This window comes from Nesoenas mayeri (genome assembly GCF_963082525.1).
Source record: "Nesoenas mayeri genome assembly, chromosome: 1".
Lineage (NCBI taxonomy): Eukaryota > Metazoa > Chordata > Aves > Columbiformes > Columbidae > Nesoenas > Nesoenas mayeri.
This window is the reverse complement of record NC_137541.1, coordinates 196,037,555-196,063,511: the sequence shown is the minus strand read 5'-3', so window position 1 is coordinate 196,063,511 and position 25,957 is coordinate 196,037,555. Positions and strand designations below refer to the sequence as shown.

General features: G+C 35.9%; 1 protein-coding gene across 1 annotated transcript in view; it reads left to right on the top strand.

The window, feature by feature from the left end:
* Positions 1-25,957, top strand: part of ATM (ATM serine/threonine kinase) — a gene marked incomplete at its 3' end in the record, with an annotated part of 67,071 nt that overhangs the window by 37,454 nt on the left and 3,660 nt on the right. Inside the window, exons 34-59 of the mRNA XM_080340536.1 lie at positions 163-334; positions 770-911; positions 1,515-1,691; positions 2,088-2,262; positions 4,447-4,534; positions 4,885-5,040; positions 5,974-6,082; positions 6,851-6,939; positions 7,032-7,134; positions 8,069-8,217; positions 9,098-9,202; positions 9,691-9,810; positions 10,901-11,135; positions 13,007-13,174; positions 14,130-14,249; positions 15,290-15,507; positions 16,268-16,475; positions 17,411-17,524; positions 17,925-18,083; positions 19,120-19,258; positions 19,621-19,703; positions 20,987-21,127; positions 22,100-22,216; positions 23,569-23,718; positions 24,953-25,118; positions 25,829-25,915. Of these exons, the coding sequence (XP_080196662.1) occupies positions 163-334; positions 770-911; positions 1,515-1,691; positions 2,088-2,262; positions 4,447-4,534; positions 4,885-5,040; positions 5,974-6,082; positions 6,851-6,939; positions 7,032-7,134; positions 8,069-8,217; positions 9,098-9,202; positions 9,691-9,810; positions 10,901-11,135; positions 13,007-13,174; positions 14,130-14,249; positions 15,290-15,507; positions 16,268-16,475; positions 17,411-17,524; positions 17,925-18,083; positions 19,120-19,258; positions 19,621-19,703; positions 20,987-21,127; positions 22,100-22,216; positions 23,569-23,718; positions 24,953-25,118; positions 25,829-25,915 (3,690 nt within the window). The remainder of the gene's footprint in view (positions 1-162; positions 335-769; positions 912-1,514; positions 1,692-2,087; positions 2,263-4,446; positions 4,535-4,884; positions 5,041-5,973; positions 6,083-6,850; positions 6,940-7,031; positions 7,135-8,068; positions 8,218-9,097; positions 9,203-9,690; positions 9,811-10,900; positions 11,136-13,006; positions 13,175-14,129; positions 14,250-15,289; positions 15,508-16,267; positions 16,476-17,410; positions 17,525-17,924; positions 18,084-19,119; positions 19,259-19,620; positions 19,704-20,986; positions 21,128-22,099; positions 22,217-23,568; positions 23,719-24,952; positions 25,119-25,828; positions 25,916-25,957) is intronic.

Below are 25,957 nucleotides of genomic sequence, written 5' to 3'. Positions count from 1 at the left end.
ATACATGTAATTTTAACCATAAAGCCCCTTGAGTGATTATTTATAAATGTTTCCAGTTTTTAACCCTATAATAATCTCAATTCTGAAAGTAGTTTATGCAACTTCTTAGGATAAGACCTTGTTTTAGTGTGCATAAGACTATAAAATTACTTGTGTTTGCAGAGGCAGTTGGAAGTTGCTTGGGAGAAATCGGTCCCATGGATTTCTCCACCATAGCTCTTCAGCATGCTGAGAATGCGCTGGATTCTAAAGCAGCAGACTTGCTTGAAGACAGAAAACTTCAGTGGGTCTTCATAATGTTAACACAAATAAATATTGCTCTAACAGATAATTGGTGAGTGTGCTTATTTACTTAACTTATTTAATTCAAAGCTTAATAGGCACCATTAAGTTGTACATTGTTCAAATCACCTCAGAGTAATGCTCTGAAAGTGTTATTAACACCTGTTAATGTCTGACCATGTGCTTCTTCAAGGCTCATATACTTACCCAGTTAAGCTTACATATTCCCTAGAAATTCTGTAGTTGGACTTGAGCCGTAAAGTCTCTTGTGTGCTGTAGAGGATAGCTGTGGTGTGGAGTACATACTGAGGCTTTGCTTTATAACAAAATATGCAATGGCATAGCCTAGTCCAAAATATTCAGATTTGATGCACGTGTTGTTAGACTGTGGAATTGTCTTGTATGTTTGTAAAGGTGATTTTGAAAATAGAATATGTGAATTAAACTAATAATAATAATAACAATGTTGTGTTTGGCATTCTTTCAGCATTGATGTTAGGGCTGCTGCTGTTTCCTGTTTGAAAAACATACTAGCTACCAAATCTGGCAGTGAATTTTGGGAAGTTTATAAAACTAAAACTGATCCCATGTTAATCTATCTCCAGCCTTTCAGGATGTCAAGGAAAAAGGTATTTCTTCTGCTATACCTTCTTTATATGGCATACGGGGTAGAGAACACATTAAAAAATACTGTTTTTTTTAAAAGAGTAAATTTGAAAATATTTTTGGGATAGACCTGGATGAATGCAAAATTTGGGCTTTTCATCAGTCTGATTGTGAATACAATTGCTGTTGTGCATCTGTTTCTCCTTTCTGTTTCAGCATTTGCAGCTTCTTCACATAGGAAATAACCAATTTGATATTAGAATGCAATGTACTTTCATTATTATTACCTACTCACTAATCTAATATATTCTTAGGATTCCAGTCTCATTTGATGCAAAAGCCTAGTAGAAAATAGGGCAGAAAAAAATGGTGCATAATTGACCAAGATCAGATTTTTTCCTAACTTTAAAATTTTTTATTTTTAAGCTATATGTAATGTGGCCTTGTTGATGTTATCGGTATTTTTTTAATTACTTTCAGATTTCCTTGGAAAACTTACATGAAAAAAATGGATACTGTCAATCATTTAAAGCACAGTTAATATTTAATGTTTTAATCTGTGCTGATTGCAGTATGGGGTTTTTTTTTAATGTTTATATTTGGTATATATATATTTTTTCTTCTAGTTTTTAGTAGTACCTGCTAATGATGTGGAGGCTCCTTTAGAAACGTTGAATGACACAAACCTGTGGATTCCTCTGGGGGAAAGTCATGAGACCTGGATCAAGCGCCTGACTAGTTCAGTATTGGACAGTGGAGGTGTGCAAAGTGAAGTTCTCCAGTTAATGAAGCCACTATGTGAGGTGAGCTAAATTATACATATGTATATATATTTGTGTGGTGATGCACAAAAAGATATTATTATTCATCTTCCTAGCAAACAGTAATTTCTGCTAGTAAGTTACTACTTTTTCCGAACAGTAATTTAGATCCTTCGTAGTCAGATATATTTCAGACACCCATAAAATACACTCTTGAAATACAAGATTTGAGAGATAATTGTAAACATAGATGAACTTTATATGACTACTTTAACTGAATGCCTGCATAGCCCTGTACAATGGTTTACATTTTAAATATTACATGTTCTTTCTCAAGCATTACATGTTTGTTTTAGCAGTTGTCAGTTTGGTTATAACCTAAGAAAGAAGGCTTTGGATTGTTTTTCTTAGCAGCTGCTCTGCATCGTTGTTTTGTAGGTGAAAACTGACTTGTGTCAAACTTTGCTTCCATACCTGATTCATGACATCCTTCTTCATGACTCAGATGAATCTTGGAGAAATCTTTTGTCAGTTCATATTCAGAAGTTTTTTACAGCCTGTTGCAAATTTGCCTCATCTAGTAGATCATCTACACCTCCAAATTCTGATTCAGGTAATGTCATAATATTTTTGTTTCAACTGAAAAACAATTCTGTTGTGAAAAAATTATCTTCTGACATCAAACACATGATGCACTCCTGTAGTCATACAGAATTTTAGAAGCTTCTGTTCAATTATTTGATCTTTTTCAGTGGAGATACCAGTAATTTTGAAGCTGTTCATTGGCAGCACCCAAGTAGTTTCTTCTGTAGAGCTTCTTTCCTTATTTACAACTGGATAATGTTTATTACTTGCTGAATTTAGATGTGATCCATTGTTGTGTGCTGCAAGAGTGAGTCTTGGACTGTCTCTTAAAATTACTAACCGTCAATTAAATTTCTCTCTTGCTCAAGAGCGATTAAAGGCAGTTTTCCCCTGGATTTTCCTCTTGGAATAAAGACTAACCTTTGCTATAGCTTCTGCCTAATGTTGATAATGGTCTCCCCATACATTCAGAAGACCTGTTACATTCCAGCAGAATGAAGGGAACAAAAGAACTGCAGCTGAGTATGAGCAATGCAAACAAAACACCTTCTAATCAAGCTGGCTGGTGTCCTTTCTAATTAGACTGTGGTTAGATCTTTGTTATTAGACTATGGGAACAGAACATGCACGTATTTTCAGGAGCTGAAATAATTTATTTTATTTGTGCATGTCCCTTACTTAACACAAATACAGTAACTTCAGGTTCGTTTTTTTTTGTGCAGTAGCTACTCTGCTATATCTTCTAGCTCTCTTCTTCAGTGACAAATCACAAAGGAATGAGTCTGTACAATGTCTTGCAGTCTCTTTACAGGCAAGTCATGCAAGCTTGATGTTGGCAGAGAGGTCAAGGAACCCTTAGTACTGCAGTTTGTACTAAGAGTGCTGTAAATATGCCCAATGATACTAGGTGTGTTGTAAGGTACTTTTTATAGATGCTGAAGAGCCTGGCCAGAAAGACTAGAGCAGTATTCTTTCACATTTTTAAGTCAGGTGACAAGCTGTTCCCACAATCCAGACTTTTTATTGTCCCACTTGGTAAGATACAAAATGTTTAACAATTTCTTGTTTCCTTCCTGTAAGCAACCAGGGAAACTACTGCACGAATTTATGCTCAAATGTACAAATTAACCCAAAATGTGAAAAATATGAAGGGATTTTTCTAAATTTTATAATCTTGCAGTTAGTTCAGTGACTCCAATGAGCAAATGATAGAGGCCTCTTCAAACGTGATTCTATGCAGGGGATCTTACTGAGGCAATAAGAGCAAATTGAGGACATTCAAAAGCTTTAAATGGAGTTCTTCAGATGGAAAACTGTCTTGGTACCAGAAAACCCTACATGAAGTAGCACACAGCTCATTGTTTAGGTGTTTACAGATAAAATGAAGGTGTGCTGGCCAACAGAGCAAAGATCTGTTAACTCCAAAGTTGGAATGATAGAACAGCAGCAGTATTCAAAGCAAAAATTTTAAACATCTGGTGAGTACCAGTTTCTTCAATAACTCTATCAAAACAAGGAGAAAAATCTTCCTAGAAAACCTGGATGAATTTCATTCCACTCCATCAGAATCCAAACTGTGGCACAGACTAAGCAGTTAAACGTGAGAGAGTAAAGTGCTTCTGAACAAGAGTCTTCCTGTTGATCCATTTTGACATGCAAGTTCTAGGAATTGTCTGTAAATCTCGGCAATTTAAAGCATAAATAGTGTAAACATCATACCAATCACTGCTCTAGCTGAGAAACAAAACCTAATCGTAAATTGCCAACTGCTTGACAAGAGTCATAGAATCATATGTCTGTGTGTGGGAGATTGTGTTTTTTGTATAAGCATAGACACTCTGTAAAACCTACAATAAAGCTACTAATGGAATAACTCCATATGACCCAGGCCTAAGGGAAGAGGTCTGTTATGGAGCTCTGGGTAATGATGTTGGATCATCTCTGAATTCAGTGAGAAGAAACAGAATCCCAAATTATTAATACAAAGATAATTTGATAAAGAAAATCGTAGTATAAACTACTGTCATCTCACCAATATCATATAAGGAGGGGTGATACATTTTGTTATAAACTATTAATTTAATTTTGGAAATGCCGTGCAAGGAAGGTTTTAGTTATTCTCTTGAATAGAAAAATACACCTTATTATTTTGTAAATGAATATGTTATGACAAAAGTTCATTATATTCTTTGGTTTGAAATATACGTTTCAGAGCAAGAAACACATAATTTTAGAAGTTTGGATAAAGTATCTCGACGAGCCATGCTTGCTGTTGTTGATTACTTAAGAAGACAAAAGAGGTGAATTACAGCTTTCCAAAATGTTGCTTTAATTTAATTATGACTGCACTAAGACCTCTTGATGCTGTAGATTAAGGAAGAAGAATGTGGTAGAGAACATGTCAGTTAAAAGAATGAAGATGCTGTAGCGACCTTGCATTTGCTGCAGAAGTGCTATGGCTAGCCTTAAAGAGTTCTAACAATGCTGAAGGAGTCTTTTAAAAACTTTTTGTCTGATAAACTTTTTGTGGTATGGTTTTGAGGGGGCTAAGATAAAATTAGTATTTGGAAGACTTTATAGTTAGATGGGATTTATTTTGTTTAATGTTAGAAAGTCTGTTAGAGCAATATTAAACTCTTTATTTAATCAGATCTGTCTCAGGTACAGTTTTTGATGACAGCTTCTGGCTGGATCTGAATTACCTGGAGGTTGCGATAGCAGCACAGTCTTGTGCTGCTCACTTCACGGCCTTGCTCTACACAGAAATCTACGCAGACAAGATAAATAGAGACAAGCAGCAAAAAAGGTACAAGCTTGAGGAATGCCGTTTCTTGCCATTTCTGGTAAAAGGGGTGATGTTTTGTGTGTGCCAATAGTGTTTTGTTACGTGCAAAGTCAAGGAGACTTCAAAAAAAATCCTTAGGTGTGTGTATTGACCTGGAAAGTATTTCTGCCAGTCCGTGAATGTGATCCCAACCTTGCTGGTTTGCGAGGTGTGACACACTTAAAATAGTGTCATTTTGACATCTAACTAGAAAGTTTTCTTAGTAGTGTGTGTTCTGGAGAAGCTTCACTAAAGCTAATGCTTCTGAATACTAAAATATATTGAGTCTCACTTTCCGAATTTAACAATTTTCAGATTCTATTTCTCAAAATTAATAGCGTGCTAGTGGTTAAATTACAGCCAGAAGTTAACCAAGGGGAGAAAGAAGTTGCAGAATAATGACAAGAACTGTGTGAGTAGAGCTGAATGATCCTTGTAGAAGTCTTCTATAATGGACAATTATCTTAGTCTTCTGGTCTAGCAAGATCAAGATGTGGAACTAGTTTCCTAGCTTCCTTTTGGCAACAAATAACTCTTAAAGCAGTCAATGTGTAACAAAAGTATGGTCGTAAGCATATATATTATGTAGTTGCTTTTATTCTTTCCTAGAAGAGAGCATTTGTGCTTCAGGCATTCACAAAAACAATTTGATTTAATAACAGATTAGACAGTACAAAGCTTTTTTGTTTTTTTCCTCTGAAAAATCAACTTGATGTTGAAATCCCTTTATGTTGATATTATCAGTTCAGCTGATCACTTTGTCATTCTGGTGACATTTTGAATAACCTGGGGATATGATAAGCCTGATCCTGCATTTGGAGCTTTGCCTCTTACTTCTTAAGTGTTGTTTCAGAATTTTGTTAGTTCTTTGTGTGAAATTTCATTTAGCTATACTGGTTGAAACTTTTCACTTAGGTCATCTTTCAAAGCAGCTAAGTGTTTGACATTTGAAGAAGAAAGTCAAAGAACAACTATTACTATTTTGAATGAAAAAAGTAAAGAAGAAACTGGCATAAGTCTACAGGTACATGTGTGTGTTTAAATCTGAAAGCAAACCTTCTTGTATAATTACAATTAACAGTAGGTTTCATCTGAGCTGAAGGCAGATCTAGTTGAACTTCAAAAACTGTATTTGAAGGTTCTCCTCATGCTCTGCTTCAAAGTGAACTCAGTGGCTTTGCCGGACAAGTTAAATGAGTATTCATTCACCTGAAACACTAATTAACTGGCAAATTTTAAATTATAACAAAGCAGACTTTGTTCCCCAAATAACTGACCTCATGGTGATGACAAGCCAAGTATTTTTCAGTGTCTGTCGGAGATATATGTTCATTAAAAATCAGCAAGTGGTGTAGCAAGTTATAATAATCAAAACCAAAGTAGTATTATCTCCTACAAGCTTATTTGAAACATAGAATCTGATTCAGTAGCCTTGTCTAAGTTACTTCTTTCCATAGTTCTTTATTCCAGAACTGCACCTGCATATCTTTAAAATGCATTGCTTAGCTGGTATGTCTGATGCTCATTGAGTACTACTTCATTTTGCTTTTCAACCAGTCCACATAAGGCCCAGCACTGGTTTTTATAACTTAGCAGTAAAGTTAGGTAGTCCTGAAGACTTTTGCTAGACTACAAACCTTTTGTTCCTGTGATGATAGTAGGCTCAGATACTGCATAAAGGAAACAATGTCACATGGAAGGACTTGTGTTTATGAACTTAAATGATATGTATAAAACTCACTTGAACTGATTCCAAAAGAGATAATTCTTTGTTTTATGGCACATGTTCTAGGACCTTCTCATGGACATATACAGAAGCATTGGAGAACCTGACAGTCTCTATGGCTGTGGTGGAGGAAGAATGTTACAGCCATTAGCACGGTATAATTTATTAATGTTCTTATGTTCTTTAAAGTCATTGCTTTCATTTGGTAGTAAGGAACTTCAATTGAAAACTTGTTAACTTACAACAGGATAAGAACATATGAGCATGAAGCAGTATGGGAGAAAGCCCTTGTAACGTATGATCTTGAGGCAAGCCTCTCTCCATCTACACGCCAGGCAGGAATAATAGAGGTAAGGTTTTTTTATAAGAAGAAACGAATGTAGGAATTTATATCTATTGTACTGAGAGTCATTTGTAGTAAATACAAAATTGTTTTAGGACTATAAGAAATCTCTTTGGTCATCAAGTCCAGCCCACACTCATAAGCGTCCAGACTGTATAATGAAAACATCAAGGCTTCTAGTCCTCTTGTTACTCACCTGTAATCCCTATCTTGGGTAATGAATTTTCTGAAATATTTCAAAATAAATATATTTAATTTTATACAAAATTTGGCTGGCTCCTAAAATGACAGATTGTAAAAGGAATGTGATTGGTTATCTTTGCCATCTCCTTCTTTAAACCTCTCAATTTTGGCAGCTATCTTACTGAAACTGTTGTATTCCTGATAAAATAAATAGGATTGATGTTGTCTTATTTTGATCCCTTAAAATTGTGTTGTGTTTTTAGTCTAAAAATGTTTGCACTAGTTCTGTAATAACATAGCACAGGTATATCTCTGTTTGCTCTCATTTCATTTTCCTGTGATATTTTTCCTACCCCAAATTCTTTAGTATCATTGTTAAAATTTCATTGTGTTTCTCATTCATAATGGCTGCACACGTAACATGAGATAAGTGGTCACAATTATAAAGTCATTATGGTCTTCAAACAGATAGGAGTTTGTCAAATCTCCTCCAGGAAAAACAGTTCAATAAGAAGTAAAACCATTTTTCCGGGGTTACAGGTATCAATAGCATGATTAGCAGTCTTATGAAAAAGTCTTCATCTTATATAGTGCTGAGTTTATAAATACTTAGGGTTGTGCCTTGCTGCAGAGGCTTCTTTGTTTCCAAATATAAAAGCCTTTAAAAAACAAAACAAACCAAACCAACCAAACAAAAAAACCCCAGTTTGGTTTATTAAAGGAAGAAAACAAACTTTCAGTAATTTTGTTTGTTCCAGGCCTTGCAGAATTTTGGGCTTTGCCACACTCTTTCCATGTATTTGAAAGGACTGGAACATGAAAACACGGAATGGTGTGCGGAACTACAAGAAATGCGCTACCAGGCAGCGTGGAGGAATATGCAGTGGGGCCACCTCTCTTCTGTCAAGTGAAGTGACATACTTTCTTGCTAGTTCTTTAACTGAAAGACAGTGATTTCAGTTCCAGGCAAAAAAATATTACATTAGAATATCATTTCTATGAAGCAGGTCACCTGATTGATCTTAATCACTGCATTGAAAAGCAGTCGTTTACACTTATACCTGTGTGTTTTGTGGGCACATGACTTTTCATTTTCCTGGGAAACTGTATGTAGTCGATTCTTCTTTTGATTGTTCGTAACTACAAACTTAAATTTTTCCATTTTTGACTCAGATAATGGATATGTCCTAAGTATATATGAGGAATATATAGTTTTTAATGTTTAATTTATAACCAAATGGGGGAAATATTACTCAGTACACAACAAGAGGTTATGAAGACCGGGATAAGCAAACACCAGTCTTGCTGGTGCCTCGTAAGGAGTAATCTCCTCATTTGTGTCATGTTGGGTGCCTGGCAGTGGTTATTTCATACGGCTGGCCAGGATACAGTATGAACTCTGCCCCTTCCTAATACAGCTGCATCATCACACATCTTAGGAGGAAGACAGAAAAGATTCATTACATTTTGGCAAAAGCAGAAGTTACATGGTGAGGTCTTCAGTAACTCCTTCTGCATTAACAACCATGAACATATTCTTTGCATTCCAAACATTTTGACAGTTACTGTTTTTTCTTTGTTTTCAAAGAACAGCTTGAATTTATAAAATACTAATTTAACTTAAAATTTAAAGTGTTGCATTATTATTTTTTATCATGCAAAACAGCAGCCCATCCAACTGCAGAAAATGTACTACTAAAAATATTTGTTAAAAAGATAACATTGACTTCCTTGTAGAGAAATATAATTTTCCTTTTATTTTATGTTACTTTTGCTTTATTTTTAAGAGATGAGACAGGAAGACCAGGGTACCATGAATCATTGTATGATGCTCTTCAGTCTTTACGAGATAAGGAATTCTCTACTTTTTATGACAGTCTGAAAGATGCCAGGTAACTGTGTGCAAATATTCTGGGTGTTTGTAGTAGCAGGTTATGTATAAAAGACTGTTATGGGGTTCTATGTGCTTAAATATAGACTCTTGCATATAGTAAAATTAATTATTCTGGACTGCAACTTAATTTCCAAGTTTTTTAACTTGAATTTTTCTTTTGCACATATACAATTTGTGTGCTAATTTAATGTACATTCTCTGTGGTATACACCCCTTGCTTTACTGTCCTTTTCAGTGGATTTGAATGCTGACTGCTCTCCTTTTGCTGAGCTATCGCAAAGGCTTTGGAGTTTATATATGCTTACCATGGTTTTGTTTCTTGACAAACTTAATTTTTTGAACTTCAATGGCAATACAAAATAATTCTGAAATGAATAGTTTTGCAGTTTAAATTCTTTTCACTGTATAGAAATTATGTTATGGATGTTTGGAATTGCTTCTGGATATTAAAAAAAATAATTTACTATTTCTCTGTTAAATCCACAGAGTGAATGAAGTAGAAGAGCTCTGCAAAGGCAGTCTTGAGTCTGTTTATTCATTATATCCAACTCTTTGCAGACTACAGCTAATTGGAGAGCTGGAAAATATAGGTCAGCTGTTCTCCAGGTATTCGTTTAAGCTTGTTTCATATCCTTTCTCAGCTTTCAGGATTTTTGGTAATCAATCTAGCACAAAAATAAAATTACCTCAACAAATGTTATTCATTAACATCTCAAACTTAATCTTGAAAATTATATGGATTTTAGCTTTACTATGTGAAGACATATCTAGATTCTCTTTATATCCAGACTGGATTTATTCATGGTCTCATTTTAATTATTTGATATTATGCTAAAATTGTGTTTTAAATAACTGTTTTCTTTGCTTTGTTTTGCGATCCTTGACATCTCCGAGGTAGCAGTCATATGTCCTAGCCTTTGATTTACTAAAGTAACTGATTAATCCTCTCCTAGTTTCCTTTCTAAAAATGTTTTCAATTGAATCGTACCCATAGATCTGTTGAAGGTTGATTCAGTTTGAATCACTTTCTTCATGGACCACTATTACCATCAGTATTCTACCTGAATTCTTAACATTGGGTTTTAATCACAGGAAGATATTTCTCTCTGTAGTGCTATTAACATTGAATTTTTTCTGCTGTATTTGTATTGGTTTGGTAGCTTAGAGTCATCCTACAGTCATTTAGCATGTCCAGGACCTTATGGACTGTTGCTAGTTGTAGTTAATGAATCACCTAAGAAAATAATACAAATAATGCCAACCTACACAGCTGCAATGTTGCAGTTTGGTATTTATCCTTATATTAATCCATAATCCTTTATATCCTGTAGTACTATTATTCTTATATAATAAAATAGGAATTTTGGTCTCTAATCTTTTAAGTAGCCCTATTTTGAATGCAATTTCCTTTGCTGACCTTAACACAACAGTTTCTGGTGCGTAATCAGGAATGTTTGCAGCAGAGTTGTTCACCTTACTAATGCTGATCCCTTGATCTTCATCTGTGTTAAAACTGGAAGCCTGCTGGTTTATTCTGCATATTAATCATTGTAGGGTTCTATGGACTGTTTCTTGGTTTTCACCTGTAGATTGTGAACTTCCTCAGTAGTTTACTTTTGTTACTCATCTTGCATTTCACTAATATTTAGTGAGAATTACTAACAGGTCGTCTTTTTTTTTTTAATAACAACTGCAGATCTGTTACTCCTCAACAGCTGAATGATATTTATTTGAAATGGCAGAGACAGTCCCAGCTTCTCAAGGACAGTGACTTCTGTTTCCAGGAACCTGTAATGGCCTTGCGCACTGTAATTTTGGAGATCTTGCTTGAAAAGGAGAACGAAAACACCAAAAGAGAGTGTATTAAAGACATCCTGACCAAACATCTAGTGGAGCTCTCTAGGCTTGCAAGAACTGCTAAAAATACACAGGTAACAAATTCCAGAGAAGATCAGTGAAGATCAGTGACAGATGTTTAGTTTTCTAAGTTTATAAAATAACTTCATTTTTTAACAGTACTAAAGATAAGCTGTGTTCTATGTTTATTCAATTAATCAATTAGTTTGAGACTTAAACTATGTAGAACTTATTCATAAATTGTACTTATGGGCATGTTTTCTGATGTTTTTTCATAATTAAGCTACTCTATGAGGTAGCATGAAAATGAAATTTTCAGTGAAGAATGCCCTTATAGTTCTATTACTTTATTTTGGTGCAGTTTTATGTATCCAGCCGTCACTCACATCACACTGTTGCAGTGTTCCAGAGTAAAGCTGCCAAAAGAACTCCCTTGCATCTGTATATTTACCGTTGTCTTCAAGGTTTTTATACCCTCAAGGCACCATTGCCCTGTGGTAAATCTCCCTCTCTGAATGACTTAATGGGATTTGCAGCATCAGTGCTTTCTGCAGCTGTTAATGCCTTTTAAGGTCCAGAGTCAGCCTTGGCCTGTTCTGGGTAGTGCATCTGGAGGAGTAACAACCAGAATTTATGGAGTATCCTCCAGGAACCACTGCAGATGATAGTTCTAGCTAAATGTGTAACCTTCAAAGATGTTTGACACTTCACATATGTGAAACTACATTAAATTTGGATTTCAGGGAGATTCTAATTCCCTTTGTGAGTAATGATGAAATCAGTTGAACAGCTATCTTTGATTTCATAAATTTGTAGAGTTTACTCAGTGCCTCTAGAACTGTTTGGGAAAATTCTTCAGATTTTTTTTATCTTATACCTGCCCAGCCACTAACACTGGTGATGAGTGTCTAAGAGCCTCAACAGAAGTTAATTTGTTTCACTTTGGTTTTTAGTTACAGAAGATTAAAAGTGGGCCACTACCTTTGAGGAGGATTAGAAGGTTCTGAAAGATTGAGCCCAGTGTGTTCCTGAAAACACAGTTGTTTCAGCCTCTTCAGTGTTGTAGGTCATGTGAAACCTCTGGACTGTTCTTCTGGGCTTTATCAGGCTTTCAAACCATGGGATCATAACCCTTTGCTTTTGGCACACTAGTAATTGACAATACTGCATGTCTGCATGTAGGAAAGTTTTTGAGGCAACACTCTTTGCAGCTAATAGCTTTTCTTCCTCTTTGGTGCCACTACCATCTATCAGGAGAAGGAAGAGAGGGATGTACAGAATCATCACGCTGACCACTGATGGAAGTACCCAAACTTACATTGTCATTTACAAGCATTCTTATATTTTAATTGTTTACCTTCCCTATTTAAAAGTTTTATTGATTCGGTTATTGGTTAGATAAGTTTTGAAAATACACTTTAGTCTCGATCTTTGACATTGTTAAAAAGATAGTTTGCTCTTTCTACTATCATAGTGATATTGGATTACTAAATAATGAGGATGTTACTTCACTGGTGATACAAGTGACGAGGTAGGCACGCAGCAGAATTAGTGTATGGTGGTGCTGTTTTTCTCACTATTTTTCTGCAATCTCTTAGGATGTAATAATAATCACTAAGTTAAATTATAAATCCATTCTTTCAGTAGATACTGATTGTAGAATTTCTATACCTTATACCTTCAAGTAATTTGAAATAGTAAACATTGATACTTTATTTTCAGATTTGTGAGGTTTAATTCCATGATATTTTTGTTGCAAATCAGGATTTTCTGCAAGTATATAGAAAAATAACTTCGTCTCTTTGCTGCAAATAAATTCTTAGCATTGAGTAGGCAAAATATGCTGCACGGCTAGAGGTAATGAAGATGGACTTTAAAAACAAAACTTACTGTGAGATACATGTATGTGACTTAAAGAATTGTTTATAATTTTTTTCAATCTCAGATTCCAGAAAGAGCTATGTTTCAGATTAAACAATACAATCCAACAGCATATGGAGTTTCTGAGTGGCAACTAGAAGAAGCTCAGGTTTTCTGGGCTAAAAAGGAAGAGAGTCTTGCACTGAATATTCTTAAAAGAATGATAAAAACATTAGATGCAGATTTGTTTCAGGTATGTGTTATATCATGTATAAACCTATGGGAATTAAATTATTTAAGATCCTGTTTCCACTTTCTGAAGTTTACTCTTGGAAGAAAATTAAAAGCCTGAAATCTATTTGGTACTCTCAAAATGTCTGAAAGCAAAAAAATCTGTATTAGCAAATCTTTCCAGGGGTTTTGAAAGCGAGTCTGTTGTTGTTGTTCCTCTTCTGATTTCCATGATTGTTCCATGAATCAATTGTTGAGGGCATCCAAAAATTTAGTTCTTCTCTCACCTTCCAGTGTTATGTTCACCCTGTCCACATAAAGAGGTTTTGTGTTTTCACAGCCTATGACATCCTTCAGTATTTCACAGTCAGTGTTGGCATCTTGATCAGATGTCTTTAATATGTACCCTATACTAAAAGTATTTTGGAAACTTGTCCTGCTATACAGTTAAAGCTGAGCTTCCAATCTGGAGACAAGTCCTTTGGAAACCCGTTCCATTATCTTCTCAGAACACTTTTAAGCGGGTTTCCATGTAGAGGTCCGAAAAATTTAATGGTCACACATAGTTATCGCAATTCCTGAATGTTTCCCACAGAGTATGCTATGGTACAGCAGACTACATGGGAATATGAGAAAATACGATTCTGAAAACATGCTGTGAATTTATTTGATTTTTATTACATGTTGCTGGTTTTTTCTGCTTTTCATTGTTCAAACTGTCAGGCATTTAAAAATATGTGCTCTCCTTTAGTCTAGCATATAATATCAATGTCATTTAAGGTTATTGACTACTGTAGATATGGATGGTAAATGACTCTGTAGATACATTAAGTGTAATAGTCCTGAATGGTTGAATTATATTCAAGGTTTAAAAGATGTATAAATTGCCTACTTCATATGTAAAAAGTATTTTAATTTGATACTTTCCTCTTTTTCTTTTTTTTTTTTTTGTTGTCTTAAAACTTGCTTTCGTAAAGGTCGAGAATGATCCTCATCTGAAATTGATGTATACAGAGTGTCTGAGGCTATGTGGAACCTGGTTGGCAGAAACATGCTTGGAAAACCCTACAGTCATCATGCAGAAATACTTAGAAAAGGTGCATCCAGTCTTTGAAATATGCAGTCTTTGACATAATGCTGTGCTAAAATATGTCCTTAAAATGTCGAGTAAATTTTACTTTTTTTTTTTCTTCTTACAATTTTCTTTATTTTTCTGTATTGAAAATATGGTTTCTTATAAAAATATTATAGTTTCACCTAGTCTTGTATAACATTGTTATCTTCAGAATATTCAAAATATTTAGAATATGGCTTTACATAGTTCACAGTGAAATTTTGTGTAATATTGGCTTAAAAGGACAGAAGTAATGACTGCTAGTCCTGTTTCCCTTTCCCATTCCATCCCATCCACATTCTCTCCTTCTTGGGAACAGATCATTCACTTAACGTTTTTTCAGTATGGGAGTTGTGTTTGCAACAGTCTCTTTCCAGGAACTGGAAAGTCTTGTACTTGCATTTCCAAGTACTGTATTTTTTTTTTAACTCTTAGTAATAGGAACATTTTTATTAGTATTTGCCTGTGTTTGTTTATTTCATGCTAATTTCTGAAACTCTACAAAGTTACTCTTCTCTATTACTCTCTTCATGGTTTCGTCACACTGATGATTAAACTTTCACCTCTAATTTCTTCTCTTTTTGTCACTTTTTGGTTTAGCTTTTATTTTTTTCTCACTATCTCTTAAGGGTGTAAAACTATTGTAAAAATTCATGCTTGGTTACTCTAAAAGATAGTTAGCTGTAGGAGACTCCTGTCTGGTTATTACTGCTCTTTCAAACAGGATGATCTTTTTGACTGTTTGCACTGAAACACTCCTCAAAGATTACATTCACTTAGGAGAAAAATATTCAGCCTGGTAGATTTTATTTTGTATGCATATATATCCCATCATAGGCAACGTTAAATAACCTGTTTGAGCAGATGGACCTGCTTGAGCAGGGGAGTTGGACGAGATGACCTCCAGAGATCTCTTCCAACCTCAAACATTCTGTGTTTCCATTTTAACAGAGTTTAATCAATTATTTTGCAGCACTATTAATCCAATTATCCATCTTACCATTATTGTAACTTCCCTTTTAGGCTGTGGAAATTGCCACAAGCCACAGTGGAGACAGCAGCGACGAGCTGAAGAAAGGAAAGATGAAGGCTTTCCTGTCTTTGGCTCGTTTCTCGGATAATCAGTACCAGCGAATTGAAAATTACATGAAATCCTCGGAGTTTGAAAATAAGCAAGCGTTACTGAAGAAGGCCAAGGAGGAGATCGGCCTCATAAGGGAGCGCAGAGTTCAGACGAATAGGTGGGACTTCCCATGAAGACGTGGTTGCTATGGAGCCATCCAAGGCTCCATCTTTACTAGTTCTCTGTCCCTCTGTCCCTCTGGGCAAGTGGTACAGCATGGCTTACATCTCTTCAGCTGCATTTTCCCTTCTTTTCACAAAATAGTGGCCAAAATTCTAGTGCTTGTTTCGAATAGTTTCTGAACTGTGCCTGAACATGGTCTAGGAGAGCGCAAGGTAGTGTGGGCCAAAACTAAGCCAGAGTGTTACAACAGTTAAACAGCATGCATGGTCACGGGCCAAATTCACATTTATTCCCTTTATCTGATTCGTTTATTTGACAGAGATAATGTTACAAGGTAAAAAATAAATATTTGAGATTTTTCTCCCTTACGCATTTGGTGAAAGTGTAGAATTCATCTTAATACAGAACTCTTAAAGATTTCAGAAGAGCAGTGAGCAGAAAAAAATTGAACTTCACCAAAGTTGGAAGTTGAAGTCTTTACACAATGATCTGTACTGGATATTCGCATTTAGACCAGTATTGAGATCAAATAATGAAAAAAAGAAAGAAGACATTGACTGAAAATTTACTTGGAGTGGTGGGTCCCACAGGGAATGTAGAGTGGTAGCTCCCACAGTTTGGTTTCTCAGTTGTTTATTTTATGTACTTGTACATACAAAGAAAGTTTAACAAAAAGTTAGATTAGTAAGCAAGAGACGTAGGGAGGGTTGTAAGTTCATTAAGAGACAATTGGTTAAAAATGTCTGTTCACACAGATATACAGTGAAGGTCCAGCGAGAACTTGAACTGGATGAGTGTGCCATCCAAGCCCTCACTGAGGATCGTAAACGTTTCTTGTGTAAAGCTGTGGAGAACTACATCAGCTGTTTACTGAGTGGAGAAGAACATAATATGTGGATCTTCCGACTCTGTTCGCTGTGGCTTGAAAATTCTGGAGTTGATAGAGTCAATGAAATGATGAAGGTAAATATCTGCTGTGGCTTTTCCTTATTATGTTTTGACATTAAAATATCCATCTTCTCTTTCTCTTCCTGTGTTTCTAGAAGATGTGTTACAGTGCTGTGCAGTATGTTTTCCTATGTATCTCCTTAACTTTTCCATCAAAACTTGCTTTTTTCAGTCGTCATTGATCATCTGTTAGCTTTCATCAGTGAGAGTTGTCATTCTCAATGCATTTTAATTTAACTTAATTGAATTTAGCATTTTAATTTGACAGGTCTGTATGATTAAGCATGTCTCATGATCTTTCACTGTTGTCACCTTGTTCTTTATGTGCCTTGGATAGTACCCATCTTCAACATCCTTTAGTGCATTGTTCTAGTTTATATTATATTTACTTAAGTGACAGGATATGGTTTTAGATTGTCTCTATAACATAGTAACCAAGCACCAGCAGAGTTCTCATTCTCAGGCTGGTTCTGTCATTTCTGGGATCATGCAGGAAATCTGTTGATTGTTACCTAAATGATCTTTTTATAATGGAGATCTGTTTAGTTTAATTATTTGTGTTATAATTAACTTTGAAAAACACTAAGTGCTCCTTTACTTATACTTTTAACACACAATTGTTTCTTGTCTGAAACTAGATTGTATTTCTTTGTTATTAGAATTGTCTCTCAACACAGAGTCTAGAAATGGATTCTAAATCAATATATCTAAGCTCAGTTATATTAGAATAGAAAATAGTGGTTTTCTTGTGATGGACTTGTAGCATTCAGGAGACATGGAGCCAGATGATGTGACACTCGCTGGCTTGTCATTTGATCACACCGCAACGATTACTCTCAGTTTAAAAAAAACATACAAAACCAAAATTCTAGCCCTTACCTGGTATTTTATGATTACAGTTTTATTTTGGCGTTTAGGACAGCTTTCTAACTGAATTTTCCCTATTACAGGAAAATGCAGAGAAGATCCCTTCATACAAGTTTTTGCCTCTGATGTACCAGCTGGCTGCTCGGATGGGAACCAAGATGATGGGTGGTTTCGGATTTCACGAAGTTCTGAATAAAGTAATGTATGCTTTTTGTATCTAAAGATAGCATTTTTTTTGCTTAGTAGTACATGCTTCTAAACGATATCTATCTTTCATTGTGCAGTTATAGTTAAAAGAGTTATGTAGGTGATAAAGGCGTATTAAAAATGAATTATGCAAAATAAGTGTAGTGATGGGAAAGGATTTGGGACTTTTTACCTTTTTACTTAGTTGATTTTCTTGTTGTATCAGAATAGTCGTATGCAGGTATAGGAATATACTTTGAGCATATTTTAGTTGTGGAAATACCATCTAAGTATTACTTTTTATTTCTTATTTGAAACCTTAGAAGTTCAAGAGAATTAATAATGTTAATTAAATATTTATTTTCTTCTGTACAGATTTTAATAATGGGATCTTTTCATTTTCCTTGACAGCTAATGTCTAGAATTTCACTGGATCATCCGCATCATGCTTTGTTTATAATATTAGCTTTGGCAAATGCTAACAAAGATGAACTCCTCACAAAACCAGATGCAAAAAGAAGAAATAATTTAATTAAAAATGCCCCGAAAGAAATCTCACAGCTTGATGTGGTGACTACAAAAATTTCTATTTTATTAATCACATTCAGTCTTCATTAATTTCATTTTGTTATAAATATATATATATGTGTATATATATATAAGCGTATTTTAGTGTACAGGTCATCAGCTGATTTTTGTTAAGAAAGAGTTGGAGTAAAAAAGTACTTTTAATATAAAAAAACGCTTCCTTTTGTGCACACTTTGGTAATTATTACTGGAAGAAGTAATTATGAGGTTGAACAAAACATGATTGTTTCCTGCAACAAATAGTCTCAGCTATTGCAAAGAGTTTTGTGATAGGTGTCCTTGACATGTGGTTCTGTAAAAGGCATTTTAGATGCAACAAAGACTTGAGTGGGTTCATTGTTAAAAGTACATACCGAATTATTTTTTCTGCTTTGAATGATACCATCTGTTTTGGAATCATCTCATATCTAGATTAATGCCTCCTCTTTCCCCCATCACTATAGGCCTGACACGGTTGTTTCTCATTACCCTCTTTCCCACCCTCCATTCTCTGCCCCCGATGTGTTTTTCACCACATTTTTGTTTTTTATTTGGCTTTTTTTCGCCTTTTTCTGAGATTCGTAGTTCTTTTGTGGTCCCACTCGTAGGAATAGGATTATGCTGGACTCAGCTAAGTCTCAGAGTTAGGCACAGACGGGCCGCATGGTCAGAGATTTGCCTTTTGCACACAGGCATTTTCTTCATTTGGGAGGAAATGATGGAAGCAGGAAGGTGGTGGAAGAACATCCAGAACTGCCTGACCGGTTTTCTGGAGAATTTTTGCAGGTTTTTTGCACATTGCCTGGACAGATTTGCTCCCTCTCCATCCCCAGTAATATTTTACTGTATTCATTATCTCAGATTGGACAACACAGAACTTTTCTTCACATTACTTCTGTTCATATCACAAAGGGCTGTCCATTATTACCATTTTCTCTGTTTTCGTAGGATGTATCTCTTTTGTACTTATCTGACTGCATGTTATGATACATCATTCGTTTGCAAGATCTGATATTTGTGTTCCATTGGCATTTTTTAGGACAGAATGGAGGCTGCTCGCAATATAATCAGTATCGTAAGAAAAAAGAGAGCTCATATGGTTCGAGACGTTGAAGCACTTTGTGATGCTTACATCACTTTAGCGAATCTGGATGCTACCCCGTGGAAAACTCAAAGAAGTAAGTCTTGGGAAAATTATTTCTCTATTTAATAGTGAAGATATATTTTGTTTTCTTGGATTAAAATGCAGATTTCTAGATATTTAGTCAAAGGAGATACTGTGCTAGCACTGTGCCCAGTTTTTGATAAATGTAGAACTTAGTCTAGATTTAAAGTCATAGGAATTACTTGCATTGTAAGGTTCAGACTTTCTGAGTATGAAACACCAGAAAACTCCGGTTGTCCTGCAGTCATCTTCATCAGCTCAACAGAAGCATGCAGTGAGGTTTGGGATTGCAAAAGCAATTGAAGGTGCTTTTTGTGATCTTCGATGTATGTTTATAGTTCTGAATTTTAAAATATGAATTCCTTTTAATTACAGAAGGAATAAGGATTCCAACTGACCAGCCAATTACTAAACTGAAGAACTTGAAGGATGTTGTTGTTCCTACCATGGAAATTAAGGTGACTGACGTTGAAACAAATATACTTTATAATATCGCGTCTTAGAATCAACTTCAAACTTTTATAAGGGCAGTCAGGGCATTTATCTCTTGATCAGATACCCACGTTCTTTACAGGACAGCCTGCCAGGGCTACTTTCCTGTCAGGAGGGAGATGCAGTGTGAGATGCTTTCCTTAGGCTTTGGAAGACCTTGACCCCAAATCTTAAATTTGCTGGATAGTGGCTTATCGTATAAAGGTGGTTTTGCCGCTCTTACCGCTGACCAGTCTTTCATTATCAGCTACCTGAATCACAGGGAGGATCTTGTTTTGTAGGTGCTAGCTCAGAGCTTCAGGGAGGCGCTTACATCCAGAAAGTTGTGAGAATTAAGATACACCTCTTGCTGTTCCTGAACAGCCACCTCATATTTTTTTACCATTCAGTAATGGGGAATAATCCGTTCCCATTAGCATAAGCGGTGGATTCGATGGGTGCATGGGCACTTGGATGCCACATGCTCTTCCTAGCAAACATATCCATTTCAGTAGCATAGGGTTGCCTTTTGCACCAGCCACCTAAAATGTACGTGTTACGAAGCCAGACTTCCCTATGTTGAAGTGCCTCAGGCTATGTCTGTAAAGCTAAATAAAACAAGCTAAGGGACATCGCACTATTTGACTTCAGAGGCCAGAAATTGCCACTCATGCTAAAGAGCAGTTGTTTGCAGGGCTCCCGTTGGCCCCACGTGTTGCCGTTTTGTACGACGCGACTGTCCTTTGCTTTGCTTTTCTTCTCCAATGCAAACTATCTGAAATAGTTGGAGGTGTGTGGTGTGAATACCTGAGTGGTATTTCCTTACAGCTGCCTGAGCAGGGCTGCTTTGTGGCCTGAGCATCTGGAGGATGGCTGAGGATACAGATCCTGTAGCTTGCAACAGTTTTAAGATTGTAGATTGGGTCCTTTTGCAGCCTAATGTAAACCTAGTGTCCCCCAACTATACATGAACATTTTCTTGAGAGAATGCTGGTTGGGATGGGCTGGAATTGTGTCAGAGCTTGTTTGGTGAAGCCTGCAGCACCCGGTCCCCTCTCCCAGGGAGGGGAACACAGAGGAATCCAACTCACTCCTTTGTTCAGCATGTTTCTGTACCCTTTCTGAGTGTTATCCTTGTAGATGATAGAATGCTCATATTAATATTTAGCCTATAGTCTGCTAATGAGGTTTGCAAACAACTTGTTACTACTTTTTCTGAGTCAAATTGAGGTAATATTTGTGTTAGTTTTAAACTAATTTATATTTTCAGGTGGATCCTACAGGACGATATGAGAATTTGGTGACAATTATGTCTTTTAAGCCAGAATTTCGGTTAGCAGGAGGCATGAATCTGCCTAAAATAATCGATTGTGTAGGATCAGATGGTAAAGAAAGGAGGCAGCTGGTTAAGGTAGGTTCTGTCAGTTGTAATGACATCTCAGATTTGGCATGCTGGAGTTTTTTAAGTTCTCATGTATCATATATCATGTATCACTTCTGTACCATAAGCATGCTTTTCACAGTTCAGTGCCAGTTTTCTCAGTTCAGGAATGCTTTAATAAAGGAAATTACAAAGTAATAATAAGTAATAAATAATAGTATGTAAATACAATAATAAGTCATCATATTAAATATTTTTAAATTATTTTTCAATGATGCATGTAATATATGGTAGCTTACCTGACAAGTACCAGGCCTGCACCTTGCATGGTCATGTCTCAACTAGTGACCTGGAGTGTACGGCTCATAAAAGCCATAAACATTTTGTGTTAAATACCTCCTTTTTTCTTCCTTTCTTTCCTTTATAAAAAGTTACTATTCAGAGACAATTAAAAACATGCACATAGAAACACAAACATGTAAAAACCATGTATTTCTTTTTAAACTCAGTTGATTTCATTCTGTCTGTCTTTGAATGTAACATTCAGCAGCTGCGGGAAGAGCTCTGTTTTGCTGTTAAGTATGGGGCAGGTTTGAAAGTTTTAAAGAGAAACGTGGGTCACTAGATCTGCATCCAGTAGTCAGAACTGCAGCACCAACTGATGCTGCTTCAGCTGAGTGCTGCATTGCTAAATGTGGTGAATTTTTATAAAGGGTACCATAAGACATTTAGGTTGATTGAAACCTCAGTCAAGTAGCATTTGTCAAAAAAAGGAAGAAAAAGGTGATGTTTTAAGTTAATGGTGGTTCTGCTTAATCAGCTGAGCACTATTAGAAAACCAAGCATAGAGAAAAAACAATTGTGAATTACATTTTGTTATGATTATTGTGGAAAAGTAACTTGTGTTTTCCACAGTTTTTTAAAGTAATTTTTTTAAGATGCTGAATAAAAAGTTGGATGCTGAAAAGTGTTTTTTAACTGCTTTTCCTGTTTATGCTAAAGGGGCGTGATGACCTGAGACAAGATGCTGTTATGCAGCAGGTTTTCCAGATGTGCAATACATTGCTCCAGCAAAACACTGAAACACGAAAGAGAAAATTAACAATCCGAAGATACAAGGTAATCCTGAACAGCTGCTGCAGCAGAGCAATAAATGCTACAGATAAAGCCTATTTCCCCATTCTCCTCTTTTTAACCTAAAGACAATATAAAAGTGTGTTTATTTATGTTTTATTGAAATAGTGACTGCTCCTTAAGATATGGAATAAACAATTAATGCAATGTCATAATTACAATTATTACAATCGGATTTTTTCCAAATCCTTAAAAAAAGGATGAACTTATAATTGAAAATAAATTAAGTCATACACTGCCCTTGAACTCTAAGTTGCTAGTCATTAAACTTGAGCATACAAGTTTCTTTATTAAATCTCTTTTTTTTAAAGCCTTTTGATATTCCTTAGTTAATTAATAATTAATTTTAATCTTTCAGTATTCCTTACAGTTGAACCCAGAAGTCCCGTCTAGGGTTTGTTCATGCAGAATTTGAATTGCAGAACTGTTTTTGTTGGAATTGGGGATATAGGAATAAATTCGTATTGTGAATGCAGAAAATGTATTTGAACAGGAACTTTCCCTTCCTCCTTCCATTTTATGTGCTTGACTTTATACTAATAGCTATGAAGGTGACATCTGAATAAGTGCTCCCTAAGTAAAAGTTCTTGTCTTTGCCAAATGAGGAGTGTGCACTCCAGAATCTCTAAAGGAGGTTGTCTCACCTGCCAGCGTAGTTCTAAGAGTTCACAGGTGGAGTTAGACTTACACTTTTTGAACCATTTTCAGTGAAGACTCAGATTTTTATGTGTGTGAAAATGAATGAGGGCAGGATAAAAGTGAATGAGGGTTGCACTATGGGATGAAGAGACTTTCATAAGAAAAGAACATGGAAGAAAACAGGCAGTAGCTGTTTTTCTGAGGGCAGGAGATTGTTCATTCCAGCCAGTTCCATCTGCTAGAGCAACAGAGGTGACTAATGCAGCCAGTTAAGAAGTGAGAAGCTGTTCCCTTGGGTGGGAAGCAGACTGAAACAAGCCAAATACATTCGTGCAGCTACCACGTGTTTGTTCTTGGTTTTACTTTTTATGTGCGGTTTGCACATAAATTCCCATTCCGGCAGAAGAAGCTGTTGGCAATCACAGGTCACCCAGAATACTGGCACAAACATGCAAACTGAGTATAATCATAACTTGTACTGAAGTCCTTAGAGGAAGATTCTCTGGGATGGGAAGAAATTTGCAAGTATTTGATAGAAAAACATTGAGCGTATTTTATAAATGCATACATGTGTCTTTAGAACGTATATTGTGGTCAGCTGTATGGCTTGGTCCTTTTTAAACAACGCTTTGCAGTGTGTGTATTCATAGCCGTATGTGTATCCCTCTCCCCCATGCAGCAGCGGTTTTGTTTTGCAGGTGGTTCCCCTCTCTCAGAGAAGTGGGGTTCTGGAGTGGTGCTCAGGAACAACCCCCATCGGCGAGTTTCTGGTGAACATGGAAGAGGGAGCTCACAAGAGATATAGGCCAAAAGATTACTCCAGTTATCAGTGTCAGAAAATAATGATGGTGAGTCAAAATAATTAAATTAAGAAAAATATCTGGCTCATATTCTCTTACACAGAGGGTTAGGGGTTTTTTTTTAATGTATTAACAGAGAATTATGTAGTATGCTTTTAGTGTATAATAATGAATATGACTAGTGGCATGGAATTAATAGACCTTCAGACTAATCTAAATGCAGCCTGAGAAGAGTTTTTACAAAATCAAAAATTGCTAAATGCAGAAAGGATTTGAAAACAGCTGAATCTCCAAGAATCCATGAACTGTTTTCTAGAATATAAATCTATTGGAATTCCAAAATTATCATTACAGAGACCCAACAGAGTTCAGTATGAAGTTATCTTACAGATTTACTTTATATTGGTCATGCTTCTCATTGCATTGAAAAATCATTTTATTTTCATGACTAAACCAAAATTCTGAATACTAGTTGTTAAAAATAAGAATTTGGTTTTAGAAGGCAGCTGAGATTATTGTAATGTCTTAATTGCCATCAGGCAGGGGGAAGGAGTCTGGCTTCTCCACTGGGACAGCTGTGAACCCTCTGCCCCCCACAGTGAGTCAGTTCACAGAGCTCAGCCAAAATAAGAGTAATTTTACATTAAACTGGTGGAAAAATATCTGTATCAGTAGATGCAAGCAGGGGAGGGTTCCTTCTTCTGATAACAGGTGGCTGCTGGGTGGATTCAGCTGATTTAGTTCAGTTCCACAAACCACCTCACCATACGTTTAGAAAATAATTACTTGTACTTTGTGTCACCATGATTGTGCAAGGTATTTCCTTTTAAATCTCTGTAGTACTACCACGACGGAAGTATATTTATTTTAGGCTTTGAGCAGCTTTTGCATGTGAATGAGTGAGAATGACTTTCTCACAGTGACAGGAGCCGTCGGATAAGCAAAGGTAGAAAGTGCAGCGGAACCATCTCCCAGCGAGATGCATTTATCTGTACAGACATACAGAATAGATACACTTGCTGAGCCAGAGAAACGGGAGTGTGTTTTTTACATGTAGCCCATGAGTTGTGTATGAAAACATAATTCTATAGTAAAACAGGTAGGTGCATTAATGATTGCTGTAAAAGAGACACTAATTCCTAGCTGAGAGAGGGAAAGAGTGAGAACAGCATTTCATGGAGGGGAGAGGGGTAGAAAGCAAGAATGTGTTTCTTTCAAATGAAGAGGTAATTTCCTTTCAAAGTAGGCAGTCCTGGGGAAAACATTTCTTATTTGTTTAAAGGATGCACAAAGGAAACATTCTGAAGAGAAATACAACATCTTCATGGAAGTCTGTGAGAACTTTCAGCCTGTGTTTCGTTATTTCTGCATGGAAAAATTCCTGGATCCAGCTGTGTGGTTTGAAAAACGCTTGGCGTACACTCGCAGTGTGGCTACTTCTTCTATAGGTATTGTATTGGATTATGAACATTGGCTTTTTAGATTTTTGTAAACAAAGAGTTCCCACCATTTCAGAGGTAATGGCTGTTCTGCTTTTGTCACACGTCAGAAAAGGGGGAGTAGGGGGCAAAAAATGCCAGCAAGAACACTAACATTTATTCTTATAATTAAGATTCCTGATTAATCCCCCTGCCCTTTCCGTGACAGAAAACCAGAATGAAATTCTGTATTGCTTTGTTTCTTGTAGTGGTTGGTATTTTTAGGTTCTGGTAGGTGTTTTTTAGTTTCTACCGGACTATTTCTGTTGTTCTGATTTAACATGTATTCATTTCACCCGTAGCCTCAAATGTTTTAACAGAGTTGAAAACCTTAATCTAGTAACAAACCTAATTTTATTGTGCACTAGCTTTTTATATATATTTTTTTTTAAAGCTGTGAAATTGTTTGGTTAACCCATCTACAGAGAGAAAGGGGCAAGAATGCTGTGAAACAATACACATCTATATGAGAACAACCTTTTTGCAGTTGCATTTGTTAAACATTTTCTGTTTGGATTTGTAGAATGGCATTTACTCTTTACAGGAGTAAGATGAATACATATGGGAAGAAGTATTCTCATTTTTAATTTGTTTGCACGTCTTACACTGATTCTAGTAATCTTCTCTTTGTTAAATTTTCCATGTTTTTTATGGCATGTAAATATACCTTTTTATTTTAGTTGGCTACATTCTTGGACTTGGAGACAGACATGTGCAGAATATCTTGATAGATGAACAAACGGCAGAACTAGTGCATATAGATCTGGGTAAGTGGGACAGGCAAGAGAATCTTATATTTTCTCTACTTC